At 31.8% G+C, this 15,663-nt stretch overlaps 4 protein-coding genes across 7 annotated transcripts; 2 read left to right on the top strand and 2 right to left on the bottom strand.

Annotated features, from left to right (window-relative positions):
* Window positions 1-172: 172 nt before the first annotated feature.
* Rtel1 (Regulator of telomere elongation helicase 1) lies at window positions 173-4,870 on the bottom strand. Of its 2 annotated transcripts, XM_089084391.1 has the most exons (12): window positions 4,738-4,870; window positions 3,892-4,315; window positions 3,550-3,805; window positions 3,218-3,475; window positions 2,831-3,141; window positions 2,554-2,760; window positions 2,332-2,494; window positions 1,996-2,253; window positions 1,672-1,911; window positions 1,142-1,600; window positions 917-1,061; window positions 173-823 (listed from the first exon to the last, which is right to left on the bottom strand). In XM_089084391.1, the coding sequence occupies exons 1-12, from the start codon at window positions 4,868-4,870 to the stop codon at window positions 756-758; spliced, it is 2,922 nt and encodes a 973-aa protein (XP_088940517.1). In that variant the 3' UTR covers window positions 173-755. The 2 variants fall into 2 exon arrangements, with proteins under 2 accessions (XP_088940517.1, XP_088940518.1); XM_089084392.1 differs by lacking the exons at window positions 173-823; window positions 917-1,061 and having other exon boundaries at window positions 1,300-1,617.
* A 342-nt stretch (window positions 4,871-5,212) lies between these two features.
* Oscillin (glucosamine-6-phosphate isomerase Oscillin) lies at window positions 5,213-8,226 on the top strand. 3 transcript variants are annotated; one of them, XM_011634931.3, is made up of 6 exons: window positions 5,213-5,353; window positions 6,471-6,619; window positions 6,746-7,030; window positions 7,123-7,481; window positions 7,616-7,695; window positions 7,889-8,226. In XM_011634931.3, exons 2-5 carry the CDS (start codon window positions 6,496-6,498, stop codon window positions 7,691-7,693), a joined length of 846 nt encoding a protein of 281 aa, XP_011633233.1. In that variant the 5' UTR covers window positions 5,213-5,353; window positions 6,471-6,495; the 3' UTR covers window positions 7,694-7,695; window positions 7,889-8,226. The 3 variants fall into 3 exon arrangements, with proteins under 3 accessions (XP_011633233.1, XP_011633235.1, XP_011633234.1); XM_011634932.3 differs by lacking the exon at window positions 5,213-5,353 and adding an exon at window positions 5,462-5,603; XM_011634933.3 differs by lacking the exon at window positions 7,616-7,695.
* A 385-nt stretch (window positions 8,227-8,611) lies between these two features.
* Window positions 8,612-11,693, top strand: LOC105424616 (uncharacterized). Its single transcript, XM_011634929.3, has 2 exons — window positions 8,612-9,568; window positions 10,724-11,693. The coding sequence occupies exons 1-2, from the start codon at window positions 9,088-9,090 to the stop codon at window positions 11,467-11,469; spliced, it is 1,227 nt and encodes a 408-aa protein (XP_011633231.2). The 5' UTR covers window positions 8,612-9,087; the 3' UTR covers window positions 11,470-11,693.
* On the bottom strand, window positions 11,509-15,037 carry Ns2 (nucleostemin 2). The gene is made up of 2 exons (XM_011634930.3): window positions 14,710-15,037; window positions 11,509-14,355 (listed from the first exon to the last, which is right to left on the bottom strand). The coding sequence occupies exon 2, from the start codon at window positions 14,348-14,350 to the stop codon at window positions 11,768-11,770; it is 2,583 nt and encodes an 860-aa protein (XP_011633232.2). The 5' UTR covers window positions 14,351-14,355; window positions 14,710-15,037; the 3' UTR covers window positions 11,509-11,767.
* Between the last annotated feature and the right edge of the window lie 626 nt (window positions 15,038-15,663).

Here is a 15,663-nt window from a genome sequence, read left to right as displayed (position 1 = left end):
TATTGAAACACGCTGTATTGAAATACGAGTGTATATATTTTTTCATAGTTAGGTCCATTCAATTATATAATGGACAGTATTCACAAATTGTATATTACATAATTAACAAAAATAGAAAAGATGCCTGTATTTTTTAGTATCATTCACAATCACGATCATTAACGACAAATGGTAACAGTGCTTTCTTTTTTTTTTATTATAATGCATATTATTTGCAAGATACATCACTGTATGATATATCATAACTAATCATTTTTTCCCATTTTTCGGGCTCTTTATATAATAAATTAACAACAGAGCTGTTTGTATAATAAATTATTATTATTAATTATTATTATTATTAATATATTTGATTATGAAATAAGTGCTCTAATGTATAATACAAACATATAGTAATGTGATGTATACATATAATGTGTTCACAATTACATACTGATATTTCTAATCATCAAGATCGGTTTTATATTGTTATTACAAAAGCATAAAAAAAGTTATTTAATTCTAACACTTTATGTTTTTAAACTTTTTTTTATCTTGCTATAACGATGCCTGAATCATTTTGCATTCAGCATGAATAATCTAATCGATCTTATAAATTTAAATAAATGTTTATTACTAAGGAGATTTCTAACCTTTTATTAGCCTATATTAAAAAATTAACTTATAAATTTAAATAAAAAAAAGAAACTATACATATTGTATCTAACATTCATTATTATCTTTAATACTTCAAGTTGATGTAATACTTTTTAAGATTATTTTAAATTCTTTATATAATTCTCAAAGATTACAATATGTTGTTTTTTTAAAAAACTTTGAAATCCTAAAAATAAAAATATTTTGTTAAAATCTTTTAATCATAATTTTATAGATTTAATCATTTCATTTTTTCAATTTATAAATATGCGAGATTTACCTATAAACAAATGCCGTAGTTGCCCAGACGGAGGAAATAAACTTGTCAATGTTTTCAATAATTCGTCAAAATCACTACTTTGCGTATAGCTTTGTATCATAGCTGCGAATATTTTATAATTATTCGATGATAACACTCGTTTTACCTGTAAGCATTATTTGACTTTAAATTCTTTTTTCAATTCCTTTTTCTATAAAGATTATAAATTATCATATTTTTACTTACATCTTTCAAATATTGTTTTCCTAGTGTTTTTTTAGTATCTTGATTTGTATTTTTATCGTTTTGTGTGACATTTTGTGTAAGATTACTTTCTAGAATTGGTAATGAAGAACTCGAAGGAGCAGAAAAATATGAATCAATTCCAGGTGATACAATATTAATTTTTCTTCTTTTCGTAGTTGGTTCATCAAATCGATGTTTTGCTAATTCACATGTACTCTGATTGTCTTTTAATTTACAAGCACTAAAATTTATAGCAGATTGTGGCTTCGTTTGTTTGTCCTTTGCATTTTCATCTAGATACATATCTATGTTAAAACTACTTTTAGTCAAGTCTTCTGTCACCGAACTATTTGATGCTTTTTGTCTGAGAGATACTGTTGTTTCAAAGGTAGCACCCACAGCAGGCAATGATATTTCACTATTTCCATATTGTGCATAAGTATTACTAGGCTGTGGTAACTGAAATTATTAACAAACTAAAAAATATCGTTATATACTTAAATATATTTAATCAAAAGAAAAAAACTTACTGTATTTTCTGCATTTTTAAAAAATTCCCTTAACTCTCTCGTGATCATCCCAAAATTTGTGAACTTTTTTATATATGGCCTAAGCCAAGCGGACAATTGTTTTTTAAAGTTTGGATTTTCAAATCTACAATCACACAATATCACAGCGCCATAATCACTTTTGTGTCTGATTATTCTACCAATAGCTTGATTAACGGCTCGAGATGCTTCAAGTTGATACCATTCTTGTCCACTCAGACTCTGAATATTAAGTTCGTTCATTAGTTTTATCACATTACATCTTATCATAAAATTTCAGCAAAGTTATATAAATATGGTATATACTTGTCTTTCTGCAGTCCTTATTTCTTCTAAATATCTTTGCTTCAGCATAACTCTCGGATCCTTCAAAGGAGGAAATGGAAGACCAATGATTAATACAGCTCTGCCGTTTGCATTGGCAAAATCCAAACCTTCGCTGACCTTTCCTCTACACACCGCCATAAAAATAGCTCCTTTGCAGGATGGATCTCTAATTTTTTGATAATACTCGTTCATTACGTTAACAAATCCTTCTTTGGAATTAGGTTCTACATAAATGGACTATTATCCAGTAATTAATTTCATACATAATACATCGCAAATTATACTATTTTGATAAACATATTGAATATTTTTTACCTTGCGCTCAGCTATCTGCGTCCATAAACCCATGTTCTGCCATTCATCCCTACATTTCCTCATAATTGGATAGGAAGGAAAAAATATTAACAATCCATGAGGAACGATGCAACTGAAATTGAACACCGTTCTTCCCAGGGATGCAATATACTTTGGATCATTTCTGTAAAAATATAAAAATATTATAAAAAAAAATTTCACCGCCACTGTTATAACGCTTACCTTGTGTTGTAAGACGAATTGAGCGGATGACTATCTGGTCCCTGACTAAGAACACCTACACATACTTGTTCCTTTGTTACTATATGTGGATTTTCCAACTGAACCGCGATTGGAATACCGAGTTCTGATATAAATGGTTTTAATGGAGATAATGTTCCGCTTGTGAGCACGACTGAACGTATTCCTTGTTCTATCATTTGCTCCATACTGTAAAATGTATGTTTTTATACTATTCATATAATTATAAAATAATATTTTTTCATTAAATAATTTATACCCAAAACCAGGACTAAAACACCAGTAACTAATAAGTTTCCCATCCGTTTTAGTTGTCTTTTTGCTTTCCCAAACGTCATTTTTATATGTTTTCTTTTGCTCCTCCATCTGTATGTAAACTTTGTAACAACGTTTCACTTTTTCTTTGTGACGCGCAATAGATGCACCGCTATTAAAAGCAGTCCTCAATAAGTCACTGAATTTTTGTAATGCGTTCCCTTTTCTTGCAAACGGTGATGTACTGGTAGTTGTTAAATATAAAACAATCTTTTCTAGTTTTTCTATTACCATTTGTTCTTTACCATGTGTTAACTATTATAAAAATTAAACTATAATAAAAATAATATGCATGTCATTCTAAGTTTATTTAAAATTAAAAATCACCTACTTCAATTTTTTCAAGTAATTCAAAAATGAATCCACCAGGAAAAGTATCTCCTTCATTACGGTTTTTTAATTCGATAGAATCGATTGCTTTTTCCAATTCCAGAAACATCGCTTTTAAGATGCACAAGTCCTCTGCTGTAAAATCCTTCGGAACATTATTCTCTAATAAAAAGTCATTCTGTTGATCTGTGTCCTTAGCCATATCTTGCATTACAGCAGTTATTTCATCGATACACATGGCAACATCTGTACTGCTTATCTATATAAATACATACACTCTTAATTAGAATATATATAGATAAAAAATTGAAGAAAAAATATCTGTTTCCATACTTGTAATGACGCTGCTTCTTCACAAACTTTTTCAACGTTGTGAGCCTCATCCAACAAAATTACGGTATTTTGTAAGTCAATACCCTGCGATTTCCGTGTTTTTGGATCTAATAGATAGTTGTAAGGCATGAAAACAATATCTGCACTCTGCTTCAATTCCTTTGCCAAAAAATATGGACAACATTTGTGTTTCTGTCCAACTTTAACTAAATCTTCTATGTCTAAAACTTCCTGTTTAAAAATAGGATCATCCTTTCTAAAAAAAAAAAAACATTAGAATTTATGTACTACTTGTTTTTCCTGCTCTTGATTAAAAATTTTATGTTCAAATATGATATTTACCTGGCCTCAACATTATTGTAATAAAAACAAGTTCTTGATTTTACTTTGGAATGACACATGTGAATTTTGTTAAAAGTGCTTGTTTCTTTAGAAACTTCAGGATGAATGCAAAGTTGATCTCGAGATCCCAACACAGCAGTAGCTACATGTTTATATGATGTTTTTTTTAATTCATGCATAGCTTGAGATAATTGAGAATGTGTTCGGGAAGCATAAATAATTTTGGGCATAGCCCAGCCGAAACTTTGAACATTGTCTGGTACTCCTGCTGCTTTTTCAAGCCCATTGGTCAAATGTTTAAAAAAATTTCCACCAAAGTCTTTCTTTTCAATTGCACCTGCTATCACTTGTGCTTGTAATTGAGCTTTCTTTGTCAACAACCAACTTAAAGAGGAACACAAAAGACTCAGAGTTTTTCCAGTACCTATAGAATATTTAAAATACATATTTGATTTATTCCATCTTTTAGAATTTAATTAATAATTTTAGTAACATTTGACTAATTCATTGAGAAGAAAAGAAATGAAAAAATAAAATGTGATAAAAGTTCACAATTTTGCACGTCAATTTTCTAAAATAGAAACAAATTGTTTAAATTCCATTTTTATACTATATATATATATATATATATATATATATATATATATATATTTTTTTTTTATTCTATCTAAGATTAATAAAGATTAATCAATATGATTAAGACATAAGACATCTTAAAGATTCCTGTCTGAGTATATAATTGTTTATTTTTTGAAATGTCATTAATGTCATTTGAAATGTCATTATTTATTTCCCAGAAATCTTGAATTCCCCGATCCAAAATAGTCAGTTATGCACGTGTTATACCTGTTGGAGATTCTAAGACACCGTGCTGACTGTTCTGCAGGCACTCTATCACTTTTCTCATATATTCCTCTTGCACGGGATATGGTTTGAAGGGAAAGCTAACGATGATATCGTTAATTATGACATCGGGCATTTTGAGAAACTTAAGAAACTCGATAATTATAAGAAATTCAGCACGTCGTTTCCCGCCAAACTAACCTACATGACTGTCATTTTTTTTATCGCACTCTTTTGCACTCGGTACACGCGGAGTGAGGCAGACACAACAGGACGGACACGGACGCTTCAGCGGGAGGAAGGAGAACAATCAAGTGCAAAAGGTGTAACAAGTGACTCCCGGCTCTTGTTTACGCATCGTTAAATTCGAAGCGATAAAAAGAAAAGGAGTAGATAAAGATTACGGCGCGGTGTGGCGGAGTGCGGCACGGCGCCGCGGAAGGTTTATGACGTTCCCATTATCTACAATAGCCATGATAAAGATTCGCGTGGCGATGAGCTGACCCCAAAAACAGGCGTTGATATACTCGAGGGTAGGCCAGGCGACGTACGCCAAGTCAGCTGATCCAGTGGTGACCCTGGCCGGTAGAGTAGTTGACACGACGATTCATCCTGACAGGTTCGTGCATCTGTTCTGAGCCGCTTTCCCTGTTGTATGGCAGACTCGTCCCCGAACGGCATTGTCACTTTTTTATTATCATCGAAGCGGGAAAAATGAATTAGATAACATCGAACCGTTTGTCCTCCACGTCCGATTATCTTATGCGAGTCACCAGATGCTAGCTTTACAAGAAAAGAGATAAAGAGGGAATCTACGAGATAAATCTACGAGAAAAGTGATAAGCGAGTGTGAGATAACGTGCGCGCGTGTATGTAAATTTTTTGACTGATAAGAATTTTGGATAACTCGGCATTATCTATCTTTATCTATCTTTCTTTTGTGACTTTGACTAAGTCGTGTAAAGAAATATTATTACGATTCATTAATAGAGTTTACTGAAAAATGTAATTCTGTGAAATGATAAATGTAAATTAAATATATATATATATATATATATATATATATAAATATATATATTTATATATTTATATTGATAAAATCAGTATATTGAAAAGTTTTGTATAAATTAATCTCAAGAATATATACAAATTTATTATTATTTTGAATTGACTGTGCCTGCATAAAGTAACAGGTCAATATTACGAGTTTATCAGTAAGATACAAAGAGAGTAAATATGTTTCACTATAGATAAAAGTTTGTTCTTAGCTCCATTACATTTATAACACACATTATGCTTCTGTATTTCAAACAAATTAAATATTTATTTGTTTCTTTTAATTGTGTACAAATGTTTATCTCGTAGAATTAATTTATTAGATTGTCCAGTAAAATTAATGAAACCAAGGCTAATAGCAAAAAAATGTAAAATTTATATTATTAATTTTATATATCTGTAATCTATGAATTTTTATATAATTAAGTATCTCCCATATATGATGCACTTGAAATATTTTTTTCAGGCAATTAATTATTTTTTTCTGTTGATATTGGAAGTTTATTATTTATTTTATTATGAGAACAGATATAAATTTTTTTATATAACTTATATAACTAATATATAATATATAATATATAATATATAATATATATAATTATTATATCTTGCGTGAATATAAATGATAACAATATTAATTTGATATTAAAATGCTAATTTAACACCTACTTATTGTACAGTGTGCAATCAATATAGATAATTATAATGCGTCTGATAATTTGTGATACCGTCGATTACGTTGCGGAGTGGTCTGCAAAATATGTTTTAAAGAGAATCAATGATTTCAATCCCAATGAAAACAAATATTTTGTTCTTGGCCTTCCTACAGGTATGTAATAGATGCAGATAAAAGATTAAGCCTATGTTTATTAACTAAGTTAATATTTCTCTTTTTAAATATTTATTTATTAATTGTAGTGTTCTATCAATTATTCTTGTTTTCTTTATTATGTAGGAGGCACGCCCTTGGGCATGTACAAGAAATTAATAGAATTTTATCAACAAGGCAAAATTTCTTTTAAGTATGTTAAAACGTTCAATATGGATGAATATGTTGATTTGCCGAGAGATCATCCAGAATCTTACCACTATTACATGTATCACAATTTCTTCAAACATATAGATATCGATCCGAATAATGTGCATATACTTGATGGAAATGCGGCAGATCTCGAAAAAGAATGCAATAATTTCGAAAAGAAGATTAAAGAAGCTGGAGGAGTAGAATTGTTCATTGGAGGTATGCCAATGATATCATTAAATATAAACACAAAAGATTCATTGTCATAAACTTGTAAATAACTTATAATGTTATGTAATGTTATGTAATAGGCATTGGACCAGATGGACATATAGCTTTCAACGAACCGGGTTCATCGTTAGCCTCTCGCACGAGGGTGAAAACTCTCGCGCAAGATACTTTAGAAGCCAATGCGAGATTTTTTGGAAATGATATCAATAAAGTGCCAAAGCAAGCATTGACTGTAGGTGTTGGTACTGTAATGGATGCTAAGGAAGTAATGATTCTTATTACTGGATCTCACAAAGCCTTCGCCCTTTATAAAGCCATAGAGGAAGGTATTAATCATATGTGGACGGTATCTGTATTTCAACAACATCCTCGTACGCTCATAATCTGCGACGAAGACGCAACTCTAGAATTGCGCGTGAAAACGGTTAAATACTTCAAGGTAATTTCATTTGTTACATCATACGCTGACTATGCACTTTTTTAAATCATAAAGTAGAGATGATGTACTGAGTTGAATCAAGTTCAGGCATAGTATTGAAATTGCGTCTCGTATTTAATTTATATGCTATTTAGGCGCTCAGTGATGTACATCGCAAATTGATTGAGGAAGATGGAAATGCAATCCCCCGCCGCGCAGTGCAAAACGATTAGTGGTAGTTATCTCTATAACTATTTACGCTTAATCAAAATTTTCTGAATTATATGAATACAACATATCCATTTTCCTTCCCATTTTACGAAAAAAATATATTACATATAAATTATATTTATTTTCATTATTGGTTTAAAAATTACAATCGTCACTCTAAACAATTAAGTTTACAGCTTATCATTTTTTATTTGTAGAACTTGTGGGATATTCATAGCAAATTGATTGAGCAAGAGGGTCGATCAAAGTAAAGATTTTATCATCGTCAGCAACTTATGAGATGAATTTACATACATTTACATGATTGGAACAAACAGTCAGAAGTTTTAATATAATATAATTATGAATAAACTGATCAGATATTACAAAATGCAATATATATGTATCTTACGTTCGTTATTTTAATATATCGTATTTTATACGAAAATTTCAATTATATATGCTATCTTATACTGCCATAAATGCCAGAAAAATATATTTTTATATCATTATTCTCTATTATTACAGAAATAAATTTATTCTTTTTATCGCCATATCACAACAGCATTATCAGTGATTATAATCCAAAATTAATTAATCTAATCTTTCATTTCAGTAAAAAGAAATGACATTAGGACATTAACAATCACACTTGTAATTGTAATAGATATAACAGATAAGGGCCTATCCAGACAAACTTACATAGCAGCATAATCATATGCATAAGAAAAATTATCCAATCGCATTTTACATGTTTTGTGTTTTTATGGTAGAAATGCGATTGGGTAATTTTCCTTACGCGTATGGTTACGCTGCTACGCAAGTTTATCTGGATAGGTCCTAACATGTGAGTGTTGTATTTGCAAAAGATATTATGCAACACAGCGCGATTATAGAAACGACGCTACAGAGTATAGAGATACAGAGTATAGAGATTATGTGTGAATCATGGATCCCTCATGGTAAAACCGGGACAAACTGATTGCCGTAGGCGTTGGTCGAGAAAGAGAGAGAGAGAGAGAACGAAATTAAAAGTTACTGGTAGAAGAGGAAAATAAACGAAACTTTTTGCTCGTGAGTCAAGTACGTGCTCACAGTACGTGCTTCTGCATTGAAATTAATCTCATCCGGCATGTGAAATACGTAATATAAGCGTCATGGTCGCGTAATCGCTACGTAACGATATATACAAATATTGGTATGCAAGCTAGGAGGTGGATCACACCGACAACGGCGGCAGCGGCAAATCACTGATGAAATAATTGTCCTCCGGTGTGGGACACATTGGATGAGGGAGAGACGCGTGCGCTTCTCTCATACGTGATATCTCAATCCAGTATCGGTCCGATACGAGACACAGTTGGTATAGATATCAGTCTTCTTCCACAGTGTTCGACACAGTGTTCGTGAAACAATCATGAGCAACGATCAGCAATTAAGGAAGATCGAGCTGCTTGAGCTGCAACCATTACTGAGATGTACATTTGGTGATCAATTGATCGTGGTCCATTATACAACCGAGAATCTGTTACAGCCAGGCGAGAATTATGGCAGCACAATTTTCAGTGTCCATGCTGTGATTAAGCGCAATGATGAAGCGGAAGAGGAGGATCTTCATCTCATTGCGAAAATGCCGCCGCCAACGGAATTTCAACGGGAAATTTTCGAAAGCCCGTACACATTCAAGAAGGAGATTTTTATGTATGAGAACATCGTGCCTCATTATCAAGAATTTGAGAGAGAAATGGGCTTGAAAGAAAATGAAATATTTGACATATTGCCAAAATATTATCAATCTCGATTATCGCTAAGCCCGGATGTTGATTTTGACGATAATGCTGTTATCCTAATGGAAAATTTAAAGATACGTGGTTATTATACTAGCGACAGAACTAAAGGTAGCGTTAAATACTTTGCTTTCATGTTAGATTGTGAAAAGCTTTGATCAAAGCTTTGATTTTAATACTTATTTTTTAAACAAGAATATTTTATCAAGATTCAAGGAGTGCATACAGGAAAAACGTCCAATCTAATGAATTATTTATAAGCTTCTTCGAATGTTTCTAATGAAGATTTATCATGTGACTTAACATGTGTGTTAATTTAAATTTTTATTTATACTATCATTTTTTTCTGAAAATGACAAATTATATAATATTCAATTTTTTCATTTAAATTTAACAAATTAAAAAATAAATATAGATTGCATAGACTTGCGGAATTAAGGATATTAAAAGTTGAGAATTATAAGTGATTTCTTACATAATTTTGTGCGCTGGACACGAATCTGAAAAAAATTATCTGTCATATCAGATTTTTGAGGTAAATGTAGTAAAATGGCTGAAAAATGATGATTTTAGCTATCATAAAAATATAGAGAAAACAAATTATTTCCCATATATTTTAACAAATTTTAGCTTTATATACTATACTTCTTCTTCAAAATCAATTTTTGTGTTTGCCAATGTACGATTTTTTTGCCGAAATATATCAATTAGAAGTTACAAAATTTTTGAAAGCATAAAAAGTTGTTAATGAAATTTCATAAGCTGTACAAATTACTAATAGGGATTATAAGAGATATGTTTAAATGTTTTTATCTATTTAAAAACATTTGTGGTATTAAAAACAGTGCAATAAATCGATTAGAGATTTATCATTCGTCATGCAATGATGTTTTTTCTTGTTATCAACATGATTTACGATCTTATGATTTACGATAGTAACAAAACATAATTTACAGCGCTAATCTCCTTGGCATCATTTTTTTCGAGGTTTTATGCACTCTCTCTTGATACTTGGAAACTTAAATGATATATATTGAATGATATATGTTGATTACATCATGATTTCTAGAATCAGCCGTATACAAAATATTTCTTATAAAACCATTTATAAGACGAAATTGCACATGGTTATTGTCACATAGTTATGCGTTCGTTGATTACTCAGAAATGCACTTTAGATTAGATATCAGATTATCAGAAATCATGCGAATATGTTTAGTCATTCATTACATGAAATGATTTTCCTTTTGTTCTTTTGGAATGCAGGATGCGATTTAGAGCATTCAAGAGTTGCGATACGGGCAATGGCGAGATTTCATGCGCTAGGAATGGCCACCAAGTACAAGAAACCGGAGTATTTCGAGGTGTTGAAAGAACGTAGCAAGTGCGTGACGATAAAGATTGATGAGTTCAAGAAAACGATCGATGACATGATAACGAACATAGAGAAGGATCCGGATTTAGCTGCTTACGGCGATCGATGTAGAACGGCCATAAACGATTCGTTGCATGGTGGTATATGGGATATAGTGCCCGATGAGCCGTGGTCCACTATCATCCACGCGGATTTTTGGGTGAACAATATTATGTTCCACTGCGATGAAAATGGACGAGTGGACGACATCAAATTCGTGGACTTTCAAAATTATCTGTTTTTTAGTCCGCTGCGTGAGATGATCTTTTTCCTATTCTCTAGTACGGATGTGGGTGACGATGAGCTTGAGGATCTAATAAATTTGTATCATAAAACTTTCTTGGCTGTCTTAAGTCGAATGGATTGCGATACCGAGCAGTTCACCAGAGAAAAGTTCAACGCGAAGTTGCCCGGTGACGCTAAGTTTGAGTTTGGGCATTTATGCCTTATGCTTAAAATACTTACATTGAACACACAAGAGACCGAGTTGCGGTATGATAAAATGAAGGATTTCATGACAACTTATCAAGGCAACGAAGCGTTCAAGCAACGGCTGCATAAGGTCGTGTTATATTTTGTTAAACATAATTGGATTTAGGCAATGCGATAGGAAAAATAAAACAGAAAATACCGCGAATCAAACATAAATATGTTTATTGTTACGTGTATTCACAGTAACGCAATACAATTAATTGTGCTACATGTGTAATTACGTTACACATTGTTTTATTTTATCTTCTATATAAGAACCGGTAGAACGAAACTAGTTACAGAAATGGATGTATGATTTAGAAAATTTACAAATATAAAATATATATTTTATGCTTTCTTTTGCTCATTTTTCCTTTTTTTTACATTTATTTAAAATTGATATAACTTAGTTTAGAATTAATTTATTATTTTCTTTTGATCTTGGGAACTTTCCTGTTTTTATTCCTATTCTTCACATTCGTGACTTCGTAGAAATTGCTGCCGATTTTTTTTCTTTTAACAGCGCGTTCTATAGCTCTTCGTTGCTTGCTTGTTAAATCTTTCTTTTTGGAAGAAGTTAGTGAGATTTGCTTTTCACTACTTGACATTGCTTTAGAAGACATTTCGATATCGCTAGAATCATATTCATCATCTATGATATCAAAAATGTTCTGCTTCAGATTATCTTGCTCAATAGGTGAAAAAATTTCCCAATTAGGATCCTTATACTTTTCTCCCATATCGAATTCATTTTTTTCTGCGTTATTACTATTATTTGAAGAACTTTCTTTATCGCCTTGATTATTAAAATGTTCTACTTTTTGTAAGTCATTATCGGATTTATCTTTTGCTACATACAAATCATTCTGTATCTTTGCATCTTTGAGAACTTTCCTGTTTTTATTCCCATTTTTCACTTTTTCATTCGTGATGTTGTAGAAATTGCTGTCGATCTTTCTTTTTTTAATAGGGCATTTTATAGCTTTTCGTTGCTTGCTTGTTAAATCATTTTTCATTTTTTCGAAAGAAGTTGATGAGATTTTCTTTCCACTATCTACGATCGCTTTAGAAGACAATATTTCGATATCGCTAGAATCATCTAAGTTCTTCAAATTATCTTGCTTAGTAGATAAAAGAATTTCTGAATCCTTATACTTTTCTTCCAATTCATTTTTCTTTGTGTTATTACTGTTATTCGAAGAACTTTCCTTATCGCCTTCATTATTAAAATTTTCTGCATTTTGTAAATCATTATCGGACTTATTTTTTGCTATATATAAATCATTCTGTATTTTTGTATTTTCTGAATCCTCTAATTCCGACTCACCTTCCATACTGCTATCATCTTCTGCAATACTTTCACTGAAAGATTTATCCTGTTCTAGGTTCTTAATATCATTGCCTGAATATGGCAATCCAACACGTATTTTTCTAAAATCTTGTGTCACTGTTAGCTGACTTTTTGATATTTCTATTGGAGGTGAGTTATCGGTTTTTTGTGTATTTTCATTATTAGTGACTTTTAATGTATTATCTTGTATGTCAATTGTTTCATTTGTATTAATTGTTTGATCTGACGATGGTTCCTCAAAACCAACTGGTGCAACGTAAAAAGGCAATTTACCGCGCTGCCAATCATTGAGCACCATACGTGCGACGATCGTGATATCAGGTTCTCCTTTCTTCAGAAGTTTGCCGCTTCGACGTGCCAATTTTTCCAAGAAATCAACATGATCTGTCCATGTGTCTATCTTATACGTTTTACGTATGTATTCCGGTTTTACTCTTTCTAGGACGGAGGTAATGTAATCCTCTGGATTCTGAACGAGTTCCACTCTCACGACTCCTTTTAATACTTTCTCCGTGTCGGTCTCTGTCGATGGATAAACGACGCCGGGACAATCGATCAAATAGATACGACGCATGAGAGTTATATATTGCCATACTTTTGTCTCTCCGGCTATAGGCGCTACTTTGCAAACCTTTTTGGAACGCAGAGTATTTATAATGGAACTCTTGCCTGTATTGGGATATCCTATGAAGCCAACGCTAATCTGCTGTTTATCAACATGCAATTTTGCAAATTGCCTCAGGAGATTTATCAAAGAACCTTTGCCAAAGGGATGTGTCAAGGACGCGTGAAAGGCAACTGTTGGACATTCTTTGCTCAGAATCGCTACCCATCTTTGCGTGACCCACGTTGGCACTAGGTCTACTTTGTTTAGGATGAATATCAAATGTTTATAAGGTTTCTCAGTTTTCAGATATTTTTCCACAGGAGGAGATCTAGTTCCCATTGGATCCCTCGCATCCAATATTTGCAAAATAACGTCAGAGGAATCAATAACTTTGTACAGCTCGTTCCATATCCTTTTGCTTTGTCCCGCGGACATGATCCAATCTCTCTGTGCATCTCTTACACCAGTATCCTCACGAACAAGGTCATAATCTTTGGAATCCTTCTTCTCATTATAAGTGTCTTCTTTGTCTTCAACCAATTTTTTTAATTCGTCATACGATGTTGCTGACAAATTCGGTCTTTTTCTAATTTTCTTTGGACCAAAAGTGCTTTCAAAGCTTTCTGTATCTAGCAGATGTACTCTTGCATTAGCTGCCTTTTGCTGAAGCAAAGTTATTGGCAATTGAGTAGGTTTCATAATAACTTTATAAGGATCCTTCATAACAGCTCCTAATGCATTCTGAAATTTTTGCAAAGCATTTTGCGAGATGACTCTCGAATTACCAAACCATCTCTGCGACGGCTCAACGCGTGACATAGTTCCAGAAGCATTCCAGCCTTGAAATGGCGCCGGACTAATGATCTCCCCAATACGATTACGTTTTGGTTTCTGATTACGATACATCTGTAGTCTTTTAATAGTTCCTTTCGTCCGTACTTTAGCAACTCCTTTTAATCCTTTTGTACTACGTTCAGGATTCATAGAATGTCCTGAACGTTTAAAGCCCTCCTTTCGGGGGGCTTTATTAGTAGCATGTGACTTAGCCATTGTGTCTGTAACAAATATCACTCAATATGCAAAATACACAAGAAACTACAAAAACATAACAGTAATATTTCTCTTAAAGTTATTTTTTTTTACATCATAAATTATGGTAAAATTATATCATAAATTATAGTAAAAAATAAATCTTAAATATGTTCATAAAGATAATTAACTGCAATAAATATCACATATAAAATAAATTGAATATTTAATAAATAAAACATGTTAGTTTTAATTTTTCGTATTAGAACTGATTTTAAATTCATAAAAAAACGTGCTTTTCTGCCACATAACCTATATAGTTTCTCTTTAATTTCAATTGTAACGTGTAGATAATGAATTACAATTGATAATATACTTACCAAAAGTATAGTAATACAGCAAGCTCTTTAATACAAAATTTTAATAGAGACACATAAAACAATATGTAAATAAAATCAATAGAAATTGCAACAATAGCATGTTCTTTTTTTATCCGGTCTTAATATATGAAAAAAAATCAGATTATAGCACGAACAGCATGAAAACCATGTGGCTGCGTTCAGAAAACAATGATTGTACAATCGTTAAGGCTATATCAGACTATGGGTTGCTCGGCTACGGTTGCTATGACGATTCTATTTCAGCTAATTACAATATAGCAGGTTCTGGTTATGGTCAATGTGATTGATAATAATAGAATCGTCAATCGGCAATCGTAGCCAGGCAACCGCTAATCCGATATGGCCTTTATGGCCCACGACACCGACACACGACGCATTGTAGAACAGGCCTAAGGCCAATCAAATCATCTAATAAGAATCTAGATGGATTTGTGTAGAGTAGCTGAGACAATTTGGTTGGATGACGCATTTATGCTTACACAAGTTATGCTACAGGGGAACCAGCCTCAATCTCTAGGCTGCGTTCCGATATTCACTAATACTGAAAATATATAATTTAGGTCACGTATATTATAGATTTTCAGTACTTGCAGTGAATATCGAAACGCAGCCTTAGTCTAATATCGACTAAAGCAGCTTTGTAAAAATCTTTGGTTTTTACCCTTAGTTTCTTATGGATCTAAATGTATAAGCCAATCATATGGAAGAATCTTATACAATTATAAAATGCAATGATATTGATATGATATTATATAATATTATGAAATTATTTATTATTATTAATTTCTTTATTATTTATTATTTATTTTTTTATTATTATTAATTATTATATATATATATATATTATATTTAATATATATAATAAAATTTTATTTTTTTTAATATTATATATGCCAGCCATTTTCAGTTGGAGCTTGAAAACATACTGCAACT

This window comes from Pogonomyrmex barbatus, unplaced genomic scaffold (assembly GCF_055798465.1).
Source record: "Pogonomyrmex barbatus isolate J1 unplaced genomic scaffold, ASM5579846v1 scaffold8, whole genome shotgun sequence".
Classification (NCBI taxonomy): domain Eukaryota; kingdom Metazoa; phylum Arthropoda; class Insecta; order Hymenoptera; family Formicidae; genus Pogonomyrmex; species Pogonomyrmex barbatus.
The sequence above is the reverse complement of the archived record's forward strand: the minus strand, read 5'-3'. Positions and strand labels throughout refer to the sequence as shown.